Here is a 21,074-nt window from a genome sequence, read left to right as displayed (position 1 = left end):
TATCAGTTGCCATGTGGACTAGCTTTCTTTGGTTGAGAACAAAAGCAGACTTAAAATCAGAAATTAAATATTGAAAGAATATCAAGTACCTCACCGATCTAAAGAACTGAATGAGGATGTGAGAAAGCAGGAAAGGTTTTAGTGGATCAGAGTGGTAGGTAGGGATGCAGAAATCTTCACGCTGCTGCCAAAGGATGACTCAACTCCAACTACAGAACTTCAGCCCAGGAGTGATATTTCACGTTCTTAACAGTTACAAAAGGGCCCCAACCAATCACAATGAATACTAAAAGAAAACATCCGTTATGCCATACATAAGGCTGAATATTGGCCCTGCTCCTGTCCCTATGTCTCCAATCAAAATACAAAGAATAAAAATCTAACAGGCTTAATTGGATCCATGTGTGACTGTGGAACACTACAGACGAAGAAAGTGAATGTGCCAACAAAGAGCTAGAAAAACTGTGTGTTAAAGACAAAAACAGATTTCAACATATATACTGAAAAAATATGTGTATATACACACATGCACATATATACACGCACACAATATTAATTTTGACGCTATGACTGTAAGATTTCACACATTAGGTTTTGCAAGTCACATATCTCATTTAATATATTGTGGACAGACAACTCTCCATAGAAGCATACATAGAATTTAACCTCTTTCTACTAACCAGACAATACAGTATTGAATAATCAGTTTAATGAACCTGCTTGGCAGGACACTGAAATCCTATTTATCATAATTACAACAATTTTACAATAAACATTATTTACATCTATGTATTCCAATGGGACAAAATTCCTAGATCTAGGATTATTGTTTCAAAAGGAACGCATATTTATAATGCTGATAAGTCATACTATGTTGCCATCCAAAAAGGAGACAAATTTACACAGCTAATGATCAAGTATCTGTTTTCCCACACTGATGTCAGTACTGGGTATTATCCAAATTTTAGATTTTAATCCATCTGAAAGCCAAGAAAGTTTGTTTTAATTTGTAATTTTCTGATTAGCGAGGCTAAGAAATTTACAGATTTTCTCTATTCATTTGAATTCTTCCACCAACATGCCTGTTGGTATGCGCTTCCAATTGTCCCCCCACTACTTTGTATGTGTAATGGCACTTTGTTCCCAAATGACATATTTTTTCATGTAACTTGTATTATTTTGTCAATTGTCTTTTACATCTTTTTGGTGACTTCCACCATGCTGAAGTTTTAAATCTTTGTCCAGGCCAACTTACTCCCTTCCCCTAGGACCCCGTGTCCTACTTAGTAAAGCCGTCCTCCTTTCTCTGTTTGCTTCTTACATATCATTTCATAATTAGAAATGTTAAATACAATTGCATGATATTTTTCTGTAAGGTATGTGTGCTTTTTTTTTAAGAGGGTGGATAACCAACTGTCAAAAAATTTTCCCCAATAACGAAAAACCAGTCTTATTATATACCAAAATCTGAAATGCGAAGAAACCTATTTCAAAAATGTCCTGCTATGCTTGCCAAATTATCTTTCCTCGGGTAGTTTCAACTAAACTGTCGAAGTAAACATATCCTACTGGGACTCTGTTGTGAATGACAATTTACAAACACGTTCACGGTATTGAGTGTTTCATCTAGAAAAATGTATTTCTCCTCTACGGACATATTTTCATATTTCAATAGTTGAATAATTCCCTTTCACCTCTATTCCTAAGTTGCCTTATAGTTTGTCTTGTTTTGGAAGTGAGAGTTGTATTATACACTTAGAAATAATTAGAACCTTTAGTATATTCTTCTCTGTGCCAAAGCAGGGTTGGCAAACTTCTTCTGTAAAAGGACAGAGTAAATGCTTGAGGCTTTGTGGGCCATATTGGCTCTGCTGCGGCTACTCAACTCTGCCGCTGTGGAGTGAAAGCGGCCACGGGAAAATGTGAACAAATGAGTGTGGCTCTATGCCAATAAAACTTCATTTACAGATGCCGAAATTTAAATTTAATGTAACCTTCATGTTGTCACAAAATATTCTTTTTGCTTGTTCAACCATTTAAAAAATTTTTTAATTTAGATCATGGAAAACCAGTGAGACTTTGGTCACTGGGTTAGTCTGCTGACACCTACTTTAGAATGGTTTACCTCAAAGTTGACAGTTCCTTAAAAGTTGAAGCGAGTTCATTCATAAGCCCAGGTGATTTTAAATAGATCAAATCTTTCCAAATTTTCTAATTCTTGAGTAACATGTCAGTAGTTTTAACTTCGTACATACAAATCTTGCTTTTGATTATTTCATTTCTTTTGTTCTAAGAGGCCTACTGATCCATGTTCTCTACACACTTCCTAAGACTGTTGTCAGATGTATAGTAAAGCTGAATTCTCTCACCAATAAAGTCACATCACCTTACATTTATGCAGATGAGATGGAAAGCCACAGTTCTAACTCAACATTATGGAAACAAGTTTTAAACCACCATTGGCAAAAACCTCGCTGACTACCTTGAAACTCCTGTTCCTGATCTAAACTGGTTTCTCCTGGCCTCCTTCTATGCATCATTTTTATTCAGAGCTGACTGTGGTAACTCTTCAATGTCCTAAAATAATGTTTTACTCAACACTTGGTCTGGGCCAGGCACTGTGCTAAGCACATCTTACGTATTAACCAATTTAAAGGATCTCAACACAAGTTTTTACCTAGGAAGTGAATGAATTGTATTTACACTTAAAAAAAATCAATCTGACTGCAATGTGAAGAACAAACTCATAAAGGACAACAAAACCAACCAAACAGAGGGACCAGTTTTTAAACTAACGGAGCAGTCCAGCTGAAATAACAATGTTGAGACTATGGTGATGGGAGTGAGGACGGACCCCAGAGAAATCTGGGAAGCAGATCCACAGGATTCGATGTGGAAGGTAGAGAGGGGCGTGCTGATGACTCTCCATTATGAATTCTCTGATGAGCAAGGTGTGTGGTCTGCCTGAAGACTTTTCTGCTTTTCTTATAGTTATAGGATCTCTCTCCAGTGTGGACTCTTTTATGTTGATTAAGATGCCCGATTTGGATGAAGGTTTTCCTACATTCTTTGCATTCATATGGTTTCTTTCCAGAATGAATTCTCTGATGGACACTAAGGGACTGACGATGGCTAAAGGCTTTGCCACATGCGCTACATTCATAAGGTTTCTCTCCAGTATGACTTCTGCGATGACAAATAAGCGAGGACTTTGTCTTGAATGCCTTCCCACATTCAATACATTCATAAGGTCTTTGGCCAGTGTGAAGCCTCTGATGTTGAGTACAGGATGAGTTATCACCAAAGGCCTTCCCACATTCGATACATTTATAGGGTTTCTCTCCAGTGTGAACCCTCTGGTGTTGAATAAGGTGTGTGGTTTGGCTAAAGGCTTTACCACATTCCTTACATTCATATGGTTTCTCTCCTGTATGAGTTTTCTGATGCTGGGCAAGGTGAGCCTTCTGGGTGAATGCTTTACTACAAACCTTACATTCATAGGGTTTCTCTCCAGTATGAATTCTCTGATGAGTAGCCAGCTGTGAACTGATGCTGAAGGATTTACCACATTCCCCACACTCGAAGGGTTTCTCTCCAGTATGGATCCTCAAATGACTAGCAAGGTGTATATTCTGCCTAAAAGCTTTCCCACATTCTTTACATTTAAAAGGCTTTTCTCCAGAATGCACTCTTTGATGTTGAGTGAGTGATGCATGATGGCTGAAGGCTTTTCTGCAAACATCACATTCATATGGTTTTTCTCCAGTATGAATCCTTTGATGTACAGTAAGGGATGAGCCATATCTAAAGGCTTTGTCACATACATCACATTTGTAGGGTTTCTCTCCAGTATGAATTCTCCTATGTTGATTAAGTCCTATGTGATCACTGAAGGCTTTCCCACAATCGATGCAATCAAAGGGTTTCTCCCCAGTATGATAATACCTCCAGTGACGAATAAGGGATGTGTTCTGTATGAAGGCTTTCCCACATTCGATACATTCATAAGGCTTCTTGCCAGTGTGACATCTTTGATGTCTAGCAAAGGATGAGCCGTCACTGAAGGCCTTTCCACATTCATTACATTTATAGGGTTTCTCCCCAGTATGAATTCTCTGATGAACAGTAAGGGATGAGCTCTGGGTAAAAGTTTTCTTACATTCATTACATTTGAAAAGTTTTTTTCCTGCATAAATTCCTGGATGTTTTATTACCACTGAATTTTTGGGAAAGCTTTTCTTAACTGAATCACGATTATGAACTCTCTCTTCTGAAATGTCCAAATGAAACCATCTTCCAGATTTATTAAAAGTACGTTCTCTTTCCTTAGAGAGGGTTTTGTTATGAGTGATTGCCTCTTGCCTGAATTGTGTCTCCTGACCTACCAGCTTCCTTTCAAACATACCCTCGGAATCCCAATTTTCTCTGAAAGCGGAACACTCCAAATTCGTGTTTGAAGTTCTATCTGTTACTTCAGTGAATGAATCTTGCTTTGGAAATAATTCCTGGGTCTCATTTATAGATTGTTGGCCTGAAAGATATCAAGAAAACAAATATTTCCTTTATCGTGTCCTAGAAAAAGGAATTTGCTAAAAGGAAAATTGTGAATGAATTCACTAATTGGTGAAATAAACCCTAATTAAACCACATAAACTATGTGGCTCCAAAACATGTAAACATGCAGTTGACAATGTATGTAAGTAAGCCCCAGCGTGAATTTATACAGGTGCCTACAAGAGGTGAGCAGAAAAGAATTAAATATGTGTGGAATCAGTTACATATTAGGAGAAGGGAATTGGGAAAGTGTTCTGCAATCACACAGCCTAAGAATGCTGACATTCATTGCCTTTAATCTCTCTCCTGTCCTGTCTTGCTTCAATGCCAGCAGTCATAACATCATGAAAGCACCAAAAAGACAAAGTATTCATTAACATTTATTAGGATTATCTGAAAGCTGGTCATTCCCCTACAACCAGAAAATAAGGTTTCTGCTAACTACATCTTACTTAATTTCAACAAAACCTACATGACCAACCAATAACTGAAGCTCAGTAGACACATACGATCATTTTTACATATACCTGCGTGCTTTCATAGGCCTGACACTTTTCTGGTCATTTATTAATTCCCCCCTTCTCTGGCCATATATTAATGAATAGGACCTTGCAGTTTAATTTCTTAGTTCGAAACAACTGTTTTTATAAAAATGGTGAGCGCTGCCATTATATTTAATCACATCATTTACACTACTGAACAAGCATATGTCTTATCTCAGACTCTAATGCTTACAGGGAGGAGTGTATATGCCTGAAGTCCTTTTGCTAAATAAATCACTTAGCATGCACCAAAAATTTGTGCACATAAAGTTATATCTCAATAAATACATAGATAAAAGTGGTATTGCGGAGATGATGCAGAAAATCAAATGTTTGGAAAAAGATGATCTTAAAAAAGGGAAAATAATTTTTTTAATGAAATCTAAACTCTCGGGACGCCTGGGTGGCTCAGTCGTTAGCGTCTGCCTTCGGCTCAGGTCATGATCCCAGCGTCCTGGGATCGAGCCCCACATTGGGCTCCCTGCTCAGCGGAGAGCCTGCTTCTCCCTCTCCCTCTGCCTGTCGCTCTGCCTACCTGCGTTCTCTCTCTGTCTCTGTTAAATAAACAAATAAAAATCTTTAAAAAAAAAATCTAAACACTTAAAGTTTTCTTCTTAGATCAGTAATAAGACAAGGATGCCTGCTTTTGCAACCTCTACTCAACACTGTACTAGACGTTCTAGCCAAAGCAATTAGAAATAGAAATAAAAGTCATCCTAGTTAGAAAGGAAGAAGTAAAACTGTCATTTGAAGATGACATGATCTCACATATAGAAAACCCTAAAGAATCCACAAGAAAAGTATTAGAGCTAATAAATCAATTCATCAAAATTACAAGACACAAGATCCCAACACATAAAAATCAGTTGTAGTTCTATACACTAGAAATGAACAATCTGAAAAGGAAATCATGAAAACAATTCCATGAAGGATAGCATTAAAAGAATAAATTATTTACAAATAAATTTACCCAAGGAGGTACAAGATTATATGCTGAAAACTGCAAAACATTGCTGAATGAAATTAAGAAGATATTAAAAAATGGAAAAACATGCTGTGTTCGTTCAAAGATAGGAAGAGAGCAAGAAAGAATTAAATAAGCAACAGAAACAAGACCACATCTCTGATGCGGTACAAATGGAAATGATACCTCTATTAATAAAAAGAAAAAACTATGAGTGAAACAAAAGGTCAACAAAGTAAATGCTTCTATAAAGATACCACCCAACTTAAACTACTGTATGGTGAGAAGAAACAGCAAACTTACAGGCTACACAAAAGTGGGAACAAAATGTATCACATTTTTGAGATAGGATTTATATTGAAACAACAGAAAGACAAGGAAATATGACCCAAAAGAAATGTGGGTGATGAGTATGAAGACACCATTAACAGAATATGAATTCTAAATGGATTTAAACTGCATATTTCTCAACATTACAAGTACTCCAGGAAATACAAATTAAATAAAACATCCATTTTCACCCAAGAGCTGGGCAAAAATTAAAAAAATATAAAATACTATTGGTGAAGATGTCTAGAAACAGGCATTCTCAGGTATTGTTCACAGTGGTACAGCACTATATCCACGAAACTTTTTTTTTAAAAATGTATACTTTGATCACGCAAAGAGAGAAGTACAAACTGGACCACAATTTATTATAGGTAATAACTGGAAAAGACCTAAATGTTCAAATGTCCTTAACAGTAAATCAGTAAAGTAAATTTATATTCATTTATCATAATACTAGACAGCCATTAAAACAATGAAGTAGAGGGGCGCCTGGGTGGCTCAGTTGTTAAGCGTCTGCCTTCGGCTCGGGTCATGATCCCAGGGTCCTGGGATCGAGCCCCACATCGGGCTCCCTGCTCAGCGGGAAGCCTGCTTCTCCCTCCCCCACTCCCCCTGCTTGTGTTCACTCTCTCGCTGTGTCTCTCTCTGTCAAGTAAATAAAATCTTTAAAAATAAATAAATAAATAAAAAATAAAAATAAAACAATGAAGTAGAACCACATATCTCAACTTTCTAAGGACAAAAATGGAAGGAGGATTCATAAAAGAAGTAATATACGAGACTACATAAAAATTTTAAAATTTTTACATACCACAATTTTAAAAAGGTCTAATTAAACAGAAACTATTACCATATGTGAAAAAGTGTGAAACCAAACATCAAAGAATTAGTATGTCGATATGAAAAAAATCACTGGAACTGTTAAGCTTTTAAGACATGAATAGAGAAATGAATATAAATGAGGTACATTTAACAAAAGAATAAAGAGAATAAACAAATGTAGAAACAGTATTCAATCTCTTCCACAATAAAAAAAATAACTTTTGGGTATAATCTTTCAATAAATAATAAGCAAGTATTTTCATCAAAATACCCAGTGCTGGGAGGATGCCATTAATCCCACGCGTCAAGTTATCTAATCATTGCCAGAGTTGCTGAAAGCAAACAAAACTTTCAGTGCCTAACAGATGTCTGTATCCAGGGACGCAGCAATCCCAAAAAGGTATAGTTTTCACTTACATAAAGATACCTGTTGCAAGTATATTTTTAATACCAAAATGTGAAGTAACCTAATTGAGCAATAGGATATATGACACAGAATGCACGTGAAAAACATCTTTATGTGTGACGGAATACACCCTATAATTCCAACTACGTGAAAAATACGTGTTTTTCACAACTTGAAAAAGTCTATGCTTGCTCCATTAACATACTGTGATTATAGGTCATGGTTTTACATTCTGCTTCCAAACAGGTGATAGGATTACATATTCTATAAACCATTATTTTCTAAAGAAATTTCTTCTTTCCCTTATGTATCAAAAGATGAAGAGAACCCCCCCCAAAAAAGAAGAGACCCTCCACTTATATCTTCTTGCAATTCAACTTCTGCCCACCCTGTCTGACTCAAACAAGGAAGCTGGGAAATCAGTCCTCTCCTTTACCTCTGCAATGCCCTATTGGAAATTTTGCAAACTCTACTTCATCCGGTTCATCCATAAACATGTTTCACCCTTTCCACTGGAGTGACCATTTACAATTACAACGTATGTGTAAATTCTCTTTCTCCAAGTACCTGCCAATGCCAAGCACAATGGCTCTCTCAAATAACTTTCAATTCATGGTTCTTACAGGAATAGATGCATAATGAAATGAGTGGGCCATGTGATCACGAAAAAACAGCTCAAAAGTACATCAGGGTCAGGACAGGGCATGTAGGGAACTGAGCAGACATAAGTGGCCAAGAGCAGGAAGAACATTACAGGGAATGAGCAATCACTCAAGAGAAGGCAGCAAAGAAGGAGGAAAGAGAGTAACTTTGAAACCCCAGACCTCCATTTTCTCTCTAGACCTGGAGGGCTTGGTAAAGTCCTGTGCATCTTCTCCCGTATATAAGTGAGGACTCGGCTTCTGGTGAAAGCTCTGCTCTCACCTGCAGCAGCGCTTCCCCCCAGGCTTGTCGCACTCACCTGAGAACAGGCCCCTTGTCAGCTCTCTTTCCACCATCCAGGGCTCCTTCCCTTGCTCCAGCAGAGAGACCAAATCTGGCTTAGAAACACAGGGTCCTGCATATGGGCAGATATGGGGTTCTGTCACACACCTGACATTCTTAAATCGAGAACCAGTTCCTTGGTTTTGATAGAAAAATGTTTTATTACAGGAAGAAGCAGAAAGAAAAGTGAGCAGTATCTGAAAGACATAGAAGACGATGCTTCAAGCATAATGAAGATACCAACTTTCAACTCTACAAATGTCAAATTCTCATCTTAGGAATCACGACAGAAATTTAGCCCAACACTTCAGAAGACCCCTCCCTGACCTCCACAATTCAAAACTGACGAATAGGGGCCCCTGGGTGGCTCAGTAGGCTAAGCGTCTGACTTCGGCTCAGGTCATGATCTCAGGGTCCTGGGATCAAGTCCTGCATCGGTCTCCCGCTCGGTGGGGAGTCTGCTTCTCCCTCTACCTCTGCCCCTTCCCCCGCTCATGCTCTCTCATTCTCTTTCTCTCTCAAATAAATAAATAATCTTAAAACAAAACAAAACCTGAGGAATGAAAGTGGCGGTTCCTGAAGACAGGTTCAGATTTAGGAGAGGGACATCCTTACCTACTGACCCCAGGTCACCATGGCTCTCCCATATCACATTCTTACAGAAACTCTTCTGAGCTGGGTCCAGCTGCTGGGAGAAGTCTACAGCCATATTCGTGATGGTCACCAAGCCCTGAAATGGTACAAACACACTCTTTGATCAAACATGCCCACAAACCTGCAAAGGCTCTGGGGAGGTGTGTGAAAGAGACAACCTGTGCAAGAATTTTCACTTAAGTTCTGAGTGATCCAGGTCACATAATGACTGGGCCTAGTCATATTGTCTACGTTTGGGGAAAAAAAAAAAGAGAAAAATCAGAGAATCTGCTTCTGCCATGGAGAATCTGTAATTTTGCAGGAGAAAACGAACTTACACACAGTAGGAATTTCCTAACGCTGACTGAAGGTTTCCCCACCTTCAACACGCACGACTCGGCAAGTCTGCAGGGTTTCCCTCTCATATGTAATCTTTCATGAGAGGGGCGGGCTGAAACCCTGCTCAAAGTCTTCTCACGTCATCATATGTTGAATGTTTCTGATTAAGAGACTTGTTTGTGATTCATTACAACTGAATTGTTCCCCTCTTCTAGCGTGCGTCAAGACTGCATGCTCTTCCTTCCGGCGGGATGCTCCGCCTACAGGAGGCACCATACTCAAACAGAAACTTCTCCCAAACTCCCTATGGTCATGGTCTCTCCCCTCAAGAAGGGTTTCTTTTGGAAGGATACTGTGACTTGACTAGAATTTAGCTCACTTACCGGCTGCCTCTCAAACAGAGCACCATAATCCCAGTTTTCCCCTAATATGGAGCATTCCAGACTGTAGTTTGCGAGTCTCTCCATGATCACTGCCTGGGGTAACTTTTCTTTAGAGATGTCCTTCTTTGCAGGTAACTCAGTCTCCGGCACAGTCTTCAAATCTGAAAGACATTAAAAAAGTTTTCTCCATTATGTATTAATATGAAGAGAACTTCCAAAATGTAACCAGAGGAATTAAAATCCCCCAAAAAACCGTATCATATCGAAAGCTTTTTTATATGACTAGCCAACCCTACATTCCCGTATTTGTGTAGCTTTCATCCTAAAGGATACAGTATGAGCCTTCTCACTTAAATCTAAGATGACATGTAGCTAATATAAACAAAGAGGGGGGAGAGGCTAAAGAAGAAAACTGCTATATGTTCCTTATTAAGTAAAACTCACTTTGACTCTTTCTCCATTCTTCCAGCTAAAACTTCTTTTCTCTCTTTTTTTTAAACAATGCTTCTTTTATTACAATGCTAACTAACGAAAGTTCAAATCCCGGCCTTAAAAGTGCAAGTCTTCAGAATCAACTACAATTTTGGCAAGAAATGAAGGACTGACAGAAGGAAAAACCTATTTCGTTTTATAAAACTCGTTCAGAGCACATGATGTAATATGTTAAATGCAACAGTTTCACAGTTCTCCTGTTCCCTATGCCCACCCATGAGAGCTGTCGGAAGTTCTGTGAGTGGCCTGTCCTTTTCTGTCAATATAAAGTCTTCCCTTGAAGTATGATTTCAACAGAGGTTTTATGAGATTCTCAATTCTTTAGAAATTGCTGACATTTCCTCTTGCAGTAACCTCCAAGAGAAGTCTATAATTCTGATCCCTTGTCTTGATTGATTTGTTGTTCCAGAAATAATGTTGTAGTTGAAATCACTGTATTCCCAAATGATAGAAATATCATCACAATATCTGTAAGATCTGTCTGTCAAATCAGAATCCGCATTCTCTTCTTCTGAGAGCCAGTCACCCCACTGTCCGGTCCTGTCTGCACTGGGAGGCCCACCTGCACCCAAATCGATGACAGCCCCGCCCAGACCCAGCTCCTGGCCTGCTGGTCTCTTTCTTACAATTCTAACATTTCTGCTAAAGGCTCTACTCTCATTCTTGTTTCTCTGGCTTGAAACTGGGAGTGATTTTTCTTCTTCCTCTTTGGTCCCTATTTATACTCACCATACATAGGATAACAGTTTCTACTTCACTTAAGTTATGTACAGATATGCCCTATTTCCCTGGTGACATGGTTAATTCTTCAATAGCTTACACTCATCCACCAACCTGTATCTGATGGCCTTACTCAAAACTGACAATAAAAGTCAGTGAAAGAAATCTATACATGAAACAGTCACTTGATCAAAGAGAAATAAGATAATAAAAGCATCATCAGCATCGGCCAAGGATTTTTTAAAGAAGAGACAGGATTATGTAAGCTTGAATGACAAAGGGTCTGAGAAGGAGCCAAGAAAAAACAGGATCCAGAGAGGAAAGAAGTAATGTTCAGAGGCAGGAAAGAAGTAATGTTCAGAGGGAGGAAAGCAAAGGTGGAGAGATTAGGTAGGATGAACATCTGGGGAGCCCGTGCTCAAGAGGCCTCAATTTCCCTCCAGGCCTGGAGGCTTGGGAAGAGCCTGCTTATGATCCTACACGGCTGAGGTCCTGAGCTGTGACCCGCAGGGCCTTCCCCCCAGCAAGGCCTCCCATGCTCACCTGGGCACCGGCCTCTTGTCAACTTTCTCTTCACCATCCAGGGCTCTTTCCTCTGTTCCAATGAGGAGATCATATCAGGCTTAGAAACGCAAAGTCCTAAATACACAAGAAGAAACAGGAGGTGGTCACACTGTGGGTCTGTGCAAGCTTGACATGCAGGCCCCGTGGCTTGATGGTAAGAGCGGCGGTGCAGGGCCTGGTGCTAAAGGAGTAAAGGGCTCTGAGCCACAGCAGCACGCAGAGGAGAGGTGGGAGAATTGGGGGGGGGCACCCTTACCCAGCGAAACCAGGTTCCTGTAGTTCTCCAACATCACACTCCTGTACAGATTCCTCTGAGCAGAGTTCAGCCACTCCCACTCCTCTTGGGAGAAATCTACGGCCACATCCCCAAATGTCACCAAGCTCTGAAAGGACAAAACCACATTCTTGCTCAGTCAGTGCTCATGGCCCCCTAGACTGGGGGGTTGTTACGGACTGAACTGTGTCCCCCAAATTCATACATTGAAGTCTAACACCCAGTACCTCAGAATGTGATTAATTTTGGTGACAGGACCTTAAAAGAGGTGATTAAAAGTTAAATGAAGTCCAGTGGTCAGGCCCTAATCCAATCTGACTGGTGTCAGAGACATGAAGGATGCGAGTGCACAGAGGGAAGAACGTGTGGGGACACAGTGACAGGGCGGTCATCTGCGAGCCAGAGAGAAGCCTCCGGGGAAGCCAACCCTGCTAGCACCGTGATCTCCGCCTTCCAGCCTCCAGAGCAGACTGGGAACAGAGCTGTCTGTTCTTGAAGCCCCAAGCCTGCAGTATGTTGATACGGCAGCCCGAGCAGACTCATATAGGGGTCTAAGGATTACCTTCTCCTCATTTTGGGTGAGAGACTCTGCACACAAGGAATAATATCCAGAGAAAAATAGAGAGATAGCCCCTGCCCTTGGAGAACTGGCAATTTTGTGCGGCTGTACACAAGAAAAATATCTGACACCAATTCAGAACATAAATAATGGAGGCTCACCTGTTCCACGCACAAGAGGTACTAGAGCATTTTTCAACACGAGGACACGAGTGGCCTGGATCAGCACAAGAATGGGGAAATCAACCCAAAGAGGAACCTCAAAAGGCCCAGAAGACTAAACCTCAAAGTCGGTTCTAAGGATTTCTATTTCACTTTCAGTGTTCATTAGATGTTGAGCATTCATGTTAACAACAACAACAAAAAACAAAATTCTCTTTTCTTTTTCCTGAAATAAAGGTGAGTGTTTAATAAGAATGAAAAATACTACAAAATGCCCTTCAGAATCAAGGTGCCGTCCCAGAGAAGCTGGGGAGTGTCGAGGAGGTACCATGAACACAGGTGAGACAGTGAGCCTACTGCTCGTCTCACCCACTGCTGGCGGATTTTTATGATTTCAGTGTATAATTCTGATACATTCCAATGTATTTGAAACATTTATTTAATTCACACTCTGACCCCGGGAATCCCACCAGTGGCTGCCCTCTAGATTTAAATGACCAGCAGCCCTGGGATTTTAAAAGTATATACTGGAATCAGTGAGCAGGAAAGTCCGACTACCCACAGAGCCTGAATGCAGACTGCAGCACACGCCAGCCCTGTGATCTCAGCTAGTTACTCAACCTCTCTGTCTCGGCTCCCCAACAGTAACTGGAAAAATCAACAAAACCTCACAGATCGTGGACCAAACAACGCAGCACCCGCACAGGACTCAGAACATGCAAGGCGCCACGAACGTGCTAAATGGATGTCAGCTACCATGCTGCTGACCAGCACCTGAACTCTCCTGTTTATAGCTTCCCTTAGTTCTACTGGAAACAAAAGTCCCTTCGAGGTTCGGTGTCTGTTGAATCATATGCTATCATGTGCTCTCTAACCTGCAACAATTCTGAAGGTATTTTTAACCAAATTGTGTAAAGACAAAAGGGTTTTGTAAATGATATCTTGATTTGTGTGAAGACAGGAAACTGTTGACACATAAATCTCCTAAATGGGAGACTGAAGGGCCCCACGCCATGGCAAACACCTGCTAATACTTGCAGGAAACAGCCAAGAACTGTTTAGTGTGAGCCTTGAGCAAAAGACATGCTCAGATGCCTACCTGAGCAAGCTCGTCTAAAACAATGCTGGGCAGCTCTCACTGATGTTGTCACGTCGGAGCATCGGGCCACGAGAGCAGAGGGACTGCTGTGCGGGCTGAGTGAAGTAGCAAGAGCGCTCGTTTTGCTGGGAAGGCTCAGCTCTAGTTCCCTAGGTGGCTCATATCCACCCGCACCAACAGTTAAATGCCTTCCGATTCTAAAAACTGTGCAAGACGCAGTGGAATCTTCAAGTAGACTGAAACTCAAACATTTCAATGCAGATGCTGAGTGAAATAAGCCAGACACAGAAAAACAAATATTGCATGATCTCACTTACATGTGAAAGCTAACAGTCACACTTACAGAAGCAGAGAGTAGAATGGCGGCTGCCAGGGGCTGGGGTAGGAAGAAATGTGGAGGTGATGGTCAAAGGGAACAAAGTTTCAGTTACGCAGGATGAAGACATTTGGGAGATGTAGAGCATCACGCCTACAGCTAACAATACGATGTTATGTCTTTAAAAGTTGCTAAGAGGGTAGATCTTATGTTAAGTGTTCTTGCTACCAAAAATAATAATAATAATAATAACAACAACAACAATAATGGTAGGAGGAAAATTTAGAAGGTGATGAATAAGTTTATGGCTTTGATGGTGGTGATGGTTTCACCAGTATATACTTATCCTCAAAATCACTGAGTGGTACACATTAAAAACGTGCAGGTTCCTACATGTCAATCATACCTCAATGAAGTGGCTTAAAAACAAACAAACAAACAAAAAAACCACAACCATTTCTTTTGTTTTAAACATTTATTTATTTAAGTAATCTCTATACCCAATGTGGGGCCTGAACTCAAGACCCCGAGATCAAGAGTCGTATGTTCTTCTGATTGAGCCAGTCAGATGCCCCCCCAAAAAACCCATTTCAATGCAAATATTTTCAACTGGTTCAAAGGTATTGGTGTTCAGACACATGCTACTTCTATGCTTTTCCTCTGACCTGATCTAAAAGCTGGTTTTTCACAGATGCCAGCCTTACAGTTCTGTCTATATGCTCCTTGCCTGGCAAGTCTTGCACTTATTTTTTTCAGATATTCAAAATCTTTTCAGATAGTCTTTTTTTTTTTTAAGATTTTTTTTTTTTTTTTGACAGAGAGAGAGAGAGAGTGAGAGAGAGAGCACAAGCAGGGGGAGTGGGAGAGAGAGAAGCAGGCTCCCCGCAGAGCAAGGAGCCTGATGCGGGGCTTGATCGCAGGACCCTGGATCATGACCTGAGAGCCGAAGGCAGCCGCTTAACCGACTGGGCCACTCAGGCGCCCCTCAGATAGTCTTTACTAAATGAAACATTATATAACATATAGTACATATACTGTATACAAAATACCTTTTTAAAATCTATAATATCTTTTTTTTTAAAGATTTTATTTATTTATTTATTTGAGAGAGAGAGACAGAGAGAGAGAGAGAGAGAGAGAAGAGCAGGGGGAGAGGGAGAAACAGGCTCTCCGCAGAGCAGAGAGCACGATGCGGGACTCGATCCCAGGACCCTGAGATCATGACCTGAGCCGAAGGCAGACGCCCAATCAACTGAGCCACCCAGGCGCCCCAAAATCTATAATATTTTTATAGCATCTTTACAATAACTTTATAAGTGTTGGTGCAAGAGAAAATGATGTCCAATTTTCTTGTATTTGTTACTATTTTGTCATTTGTAAGAAAAACTGGAATTTGGAGCCCCTACTACACAGAAGAGTATAAGTTCTAATATTTTCAAGTAGGCAACTGGAATCTTTTGGGGTCTGATTTTTTTTTCTTAATAAGAAATGTCCCCTTCTCTACCTCTCTACTTCTATGTACCAGAGAGACCTAGCATTAACAGTGTATGTGTAACCTTCCAAATAAGACATTTTCTCAGTTTACACAGACTGCCCTTTATATATAGAGAATCAATGTCTTCTGGGGGCGCCTGGGTGGCTCAGTCAGTTAAGTGTCTGCCTTCGGCTCAGGTCATGACTCCAGGGTCCTGGAACCAAACCCCACATCGGGGTCCCTGCTGAGTGGGGAGCCTGCTTCTCCCTCTGCTCCTCCCGGGGGGCCCCCTGCAGCCCCCCACTCATGTGCACTCTCTCTCAAATAAACAGATGAAATCTTTAAAAAAAAGAAATACAACTGCTTAAAAAAAAAAGAACCAATGACTTCTGTTAGTGCTATGGTCTGAATGTTTGTGTCCCCCCAAAATCCATACATTGGAATCCTAACACCTGTGTGATGGCATTTGGAGGTGGGGCCTTTTGGGAGGCCCTTTGGTCATGAGGGTGAATCCTCTTTAACAGTCTTAGTGTCCTTATAAAAGAGACCCCCTCCCCCCCAGAGCTCCTTAGTTCCTTCCTCCATATGAGGACACGGAGAGAGGGCGCCAGCTATGGAAGAGGAAGCGGTCCGCATCAGCCACCACATACAATCTGCCAACACCATCATCTTGGTTCTTCCCAGCCTCCAGAACTGTGAGAAATAAATGTCTGTTGTGTATAAGCCGCGCAGTCCGTGGTGGTCTATGATAGGAGCCCAGACAGACTGAGAGAGCTGGCAAACTTCTTCCACTGTAAACAGTAGCAATTATTGCTCACAGCACTTATGATATTCCAGACACAATTCTATATACTTACATATAAGCTGATTCAAGCCCCACAACCCAGAGAGCTGGTACTAGCACTCTTCCCATTTTATAGATGAGGAAACGGAGAGCTGTAACTCGCCCAAGATCACACAGTCAACTGCAGAGCCAAGATTCTGAACCCAGTGGTCTGGCTCCAGAGTCCACACCCTTAACCTATACATCGGGGCCCAGCAAAGTCTTTCTGTAAAGGGCCAGAGGGCAAATATTTTAGGCTTTGGAGGCCAGACGGCCTCTGTCACAACGACTCAACCCTGCTCTTGCAGCGTGAAAGCTGCCACCATCCACAGCTACACCCCGTGTGTGCCAGGCTCCAGGGAGATTTCATCTATGGGCAACAAAATGTAAACTTATGTAATTTTCACAGGTTGTAACATATTTTCATTTTTTTTCAATCACCGAGAAATGTAAATACCATTTCTAGCTCATGAGCTATACAAAAAGAGGTGGCAGGCCAGATTAGGCCACTTTGCCAACTCCTGTCCAACACCTTGTATTGTTGAGTTAGTGTGCATCACCTAAGGGGCTGGTCCGTAAATTTCTAAATGACAATGGCACGAGGATGCTGACAGCTAACACTTACTGAGATCTCACTATGTGCCAGGCACCTTTACGTTTTTCTAGGCGCTTTACGTGCATTCACTTAATTAATCCTTAAAAGAACCACGCTAAGCCAGTACCATTATCATCCGCATTTTTACAAATGAAGAAAATGTGGTCATTTATGTTGCCTTGAGGTTACACAGCAATTAAATGCTAACGCTAGCATCAAAACCCAGGCAGCCTGGCTTCTTTGTCCACACCTGTGACCATGACACTAGCATGCCTCTATTAAAAGTTTCCACTCTGACAACAGCCATAATGCTTGCTATCCATTCACCCTGATGATGAAACAAGATCCACTAGGCAACCTGGCTTTCAGATAGAAAAAATGATCAACCTGCTTCATTCAAGGGTACTCAAAACACTCTCAACCGTGCACGTCCTATTCTTATTCCCATTGTTAGTGTGGACATATGCAGATTTCCAAAAGGGTTTCAAAATGTCACACTACACCAGAGAGAAAACATAATGGTACACCCAACATAAGAATTTGATCTGATGGTCTCACTCTTAATCTTAATAAAGATAGAAAGAGATTAAAAACAAACAGAAAACAAAAGCAATTCTATCCTTACACAAAAATACTTTGTATTAATACTCCACAGGAAAAAATGAATGAAAGCCTTTTATAAGAAAAAAAAATGCATTAAAGAGGGGTTTTTTTTGGTTCAATTCAATTCAGTTAATTTTTAAGGCACGTGAATGAAAAATCGGTAATTTTTTCTTTTTGGTGAAGTCTACTGTTTACACCATAAATTCTAGCTTTTGAGACTCTATTGCTGTTCCATCTAAATACAACTTTTATTTATTTTTTATTTATTTATTTATTTGTTAGAGAGAGAGAGAGGCAGGCAGAGGAAGAAGCAGGCTCCCCGCTGAGCAAGGAGCCTGATGTGGGACTCGATCCCAGGACCCAGGGATCATGACCTGAGCCGAAGGCAGACGCTTAATGACTGAGCCACCCAGGTGCCCCTAAATACAACTTTTAAAGTATTCTGATTTCATGTCAGTTTAACTTTAAGCCACAAAGTAAGAGGAACTTTTAGGAATGTATTCATAGGAAATAATCAGGGATAAAGCATATTTCCAGGTAGAAAAGTGATTATCATAATATTATATTAAATAGCAAAATACTGGCTACAAGAGAAGCTTACACATTCCTCTACCAAGTATTTTCTGAATGAGGCTCTGGGGGTGAAACTGTCCAAACTCCCTGCCTGTGTTAAGTGTACTGGGAGCAGAAAACCAGATATATTACGTAAATGTACAGTATGTTGAAATGTGCTAAGAGTTTAAAAAAGGAGTAAAGCAGAGAAGAAGATGTGAGGAATTTGGGTGGGAGTCTTTGAAGCTATAGATAGAAGGATCGGGAAAATGAGAAGGCAATTTTTGAGGAAGCAAACTGAGTGATGGAGGAGGATGGAAAATGTCAGAGGTCCAAAGGACCAGTTCAGGTAGGGCCCTGTCAGCACATGAAGGACGTGGCCTTCATTCACGGAAGCCATCGGAGGGTTCTGAGCAGAGAGGAACACAGCAGTTAGGACAGACCCCGCCCGGCTGCAGCCCTGGGATGCGACTGCAGGGAGCATATGCAGCAGCAGGAAGTCACGGAAACAGAGTTGAGGGGCCAACAGTAAGATAATAATCCCCAAGGCAGCGACGGAGGCAGTGGGCATAATGATAACCGTCAGGTTGCAGACACAATGTGAAAACAGCACTGACAGGATTTGCAATGAGGCAAACACGGGCGGAAGGGAAAGAGAGGAGACAAGAATGACGCAGAGGTTTCTGGCCTGACATCTGACAGCATGAAACTGCCATGGTCTGAGACAGAGACAACTGTGGGAGCTGCCAGGTTGGGGGGGAACCTCAGATTTCAGATGTGAATGTATTAGGTCTGAATTACCTATTCGACATTCAAGAGGAGGAATCAAGTCGGATGCACAGGCCTGGAGCTCAGAGGAGAGGTTTGAGCTGGAAAGGCGAATTTGGGAGAAGCCTGCCTGTGGCTAGTTCCTACAGATGAGAACAGGCATTGTTCCTCAGGAGAACGTGTCCAGACAGACAATAAAAGAGAGCCAAGAACACCATCCTGAGGCACGCTGACAGTTGTAGGTCCGGGAGAGGAGGAGGAACCAGCAGTGAAAACTGAGAAGTCAGGAAGGTGGTAGGAAAGCTAGATGAGTGCTACAAGCCAAGGGGAAAAAAAGGGTCCCACGGGAGAGCAAGGGATGAGCTACTTCAAGGGTCGGCAGCCCTGTTTTTGTAAAGTTTTATTGGAACACGACCCTGCCATTCATTTACATACTGTCCGAGGCTGCTTTAGTTCTAGAAGGCAGAGGGGCGCAGCCGCAGCAGAGCCCTTACGGCCCGCAAAGCCTAAAACATTTACTACCTGGCCCTTTACGGTGAAAGTCTGCCAACCCCTGAGCTACTTCAAATGCCAATGATAGTCAAAAAAGACTGAGGACTGGACAGTGCGTCTGGTAATGTGGCGATCGCTGGTAACTTGCTTACAAGTAGCTTGGATGGGACAACTGGCACCTGGTTCATATATTTATGAGCTGGCTGTCATATTTATGAGACACAGAGGTCAGAAACAAACAAAACTGTTTGTCAGCATTTTAAGAAGCCATCCAATCAAGTGCGAAAAAGACAGCCTCTCACATTGCACCAGGGCTGCCAAACATCCCCTCTCTCTTCAAAACATGGCTCCAAAATCACCTCCTTGGGAAAGATGCCCTGCCCTTCCCTCACAGGCAGCTAGAAGCTCAGGCTATGAGCTCCCTGAGAGCAGGGACTGGGGCTTAGCCATCTGTTTCTCCAGGGACTGGCACCAAGTGGATACCAAACAAACCAGGTACAGCACCAGCAACTGCCGTGCTTGCCCCAAGGAGGACCTTTCGGCTCCATCAGCGTCCCTCTGAGAAAAGTGGCACAGCGAGGGGCTGCATCACTTCGCCAGTGAAGAACGGACACTGAATGAGATGAAGAGGAAGCAGGGAGGGAGGCCCTGGGCTACCTGTGTAGCCCATCACTCACCAGAATGTGAGGAAATGGGAACCAGCTCCCAGGACAGGTCTCTTAAACTGAAAACTTTTAAAAGAAAATAAACATTATTAAGTCCTGAAAAGCAAGACTGCATTTCAGAGAGGAGAGTGGAAATGCCAACTCACCTGAGACATGGCTTTCAGTTCGGTTCTTGTCCCTGCGGCCTCCGGCTTATGCCTCCTCTCCTGGAGAAGGGCAATGCCCCTGGAAGGAAGAGCTGGGGGGAAGAGAAAGGAGTCGCTGGAGACCAAATCTGCACGACGCTCCTCATCACCAGGCTGGAAACGGTCCCTTCCTGCTGACTCTTAAACTACAGCCATTAAATCAGAAAGGGCATCAACAGGTGGAGAATCAAATGCTCGGGCACGAACGGATGGATGGGACCAATTTTGAAGGGACTGATCTGTATACGACTGTCACTCTACCTAGGGAGGGGTTTCCTCTCTCTGGGCGCATGAATTGGATGGTGTGGGGTCAGGCTGACCCTGGCAAGTCACGGTCCCTCCCCGCACGGCTGCTTGATGCTCGGACTCAGAGGGAACTTCCACACCTTTGGATTCCTGCGACCTACCAGCCTCAGAGCCTAGGGACAACCATTCCCCAGCACAGGAGCCCGAGAGGCCCTTTGCCCCAGGATCTCACGCTCCCCGCACTCCGAAGGGGCGAATTCGTCCCCGTCCACCAGGCCCGACCACCTGTCACCCTCACCTCGGTTCTCCGGCCCCGTGGTCACCGCTCCTCGCTGACCCCTGGATGGAGGGCCATTCCTCGCGCGCGGCCTTCCCCGGGCAGGGCGGGCGAAGGCAGCCGGGGTCCCCGCAGTCCGGCCTCGGCCCGCCCCGGGCTTTGTGCGGGAAGCGCCTCGCCGCGGCGGGGACCCCCGCCCGCGGGTCCCCGCGCCCCTGCCCGCGCTCGCCGCCCCCTGCATGTCCGCGCGGC

The 21,074-nt window shown here is 42.4% G+C and overlaps 1 protein-coding gene and 1 long non-coding RNA gene across 5 annotated transcripts in view; one reads left to right on the top strand and one right to left on the bottom strand.

Annotated features, from left to right (window-relative positions):
* Positions 1–9,143, top strand: part of LOC144380192 (uncharacterized) — a 20,066-nt gene extending 10,923 nt beyond the window's left edge. For both annotated transcript variants that reach the window (XR_013444063.1, XR_013444062.1), the window contains exon 4: positions 8,771–9,143. This is a non-coding gene — a long non-coding RNA (uncharacterized LOC144380192). The remainder of the gene's footprint in view (positions 1–8,770) is intronic.
* Positions 593–21,074, bottom strand: ZFP28 (ZFP28 zinc finger protein). 3 transcript variants are annotated; one of them, XM_078062418.1, is made up of 8 exons: positions 20,844–21,074; positions 20,261–20,352; positions 11,990–12,116; positions 11,713–11,808; positions 9,958–10,118; positions 9,218–9,332; positions 8,580–8,675; positions 593–4,531 (listed from the first exon to the last, which is right to left on the bottom strand). In XM_078062418.1, the coding sequence occupies exons 1-8, from the start codon at positions 21,061–21,063 to the stop codon at positions 2,829–2,831; spliced, it is 2,610 nt and encodes an 869-aa protein (XP_077918544.1). In that variant the 5' UTR covers positions 21,064–21,074; the 3' UTR covers positions 593–2,828. The 3 variants fall into 3 exon arrangements, with proteins under 3 accessions (XP_077918544.1, XP_077918545.1, XP_077918546.1); XM_078062419.1 differs by lacking the exon at positions 20,844–21,074 and adding an exon at positions 20,561–20,820; XM_078062420.1 differs by lacking the exons at positions 593–4,531; positions 8,580–8,675 and adding an exon at positions 8,744–8,799.

This window comes from Halichoerus grypus, chromosome 15 (genome assembly GCF_964656455.1).
Source record: "Halichoerus grypus chromosome 15, mHalGry1.hap1.1, whole genome shotgun sequence".
In the NCBI taxonomy this organism is placed as follows: Eukaryota; Metazoa; Chordata; class Mammalia; order Carnivora; family Phocidae; genus Halichoerus; species Halichoerus grypus.
Note: the sequence above shows the minus strand (reverse complement) of the source record. Positions and strands in the feature narration are given on the sequence as shown.

Coding starts and splice junctions, on each gene's coding strand:
- ZFP28 (XM_078062418.1), bottom strand. CDS start 21,063: ATGCAGGGGGCGGCGAGCGCGGGCAGGGGCGCGGGGACCCGCGGGCGG. Junction 11,809..11,989: donor CAGGAACCTGGTTTCGCTGG/GTAAGGGTGCCC, acceptor TTGTGTATTTAG/GACTTTGCGTTTCTAAGCCT. Junction 8,676..9,217: donor TGGTGACCTGGGGTCAGTAG/GTAAGGATGTCC, acceptor GCCCATATGCAG/GACCCTGTGTTTCTAAGCCA.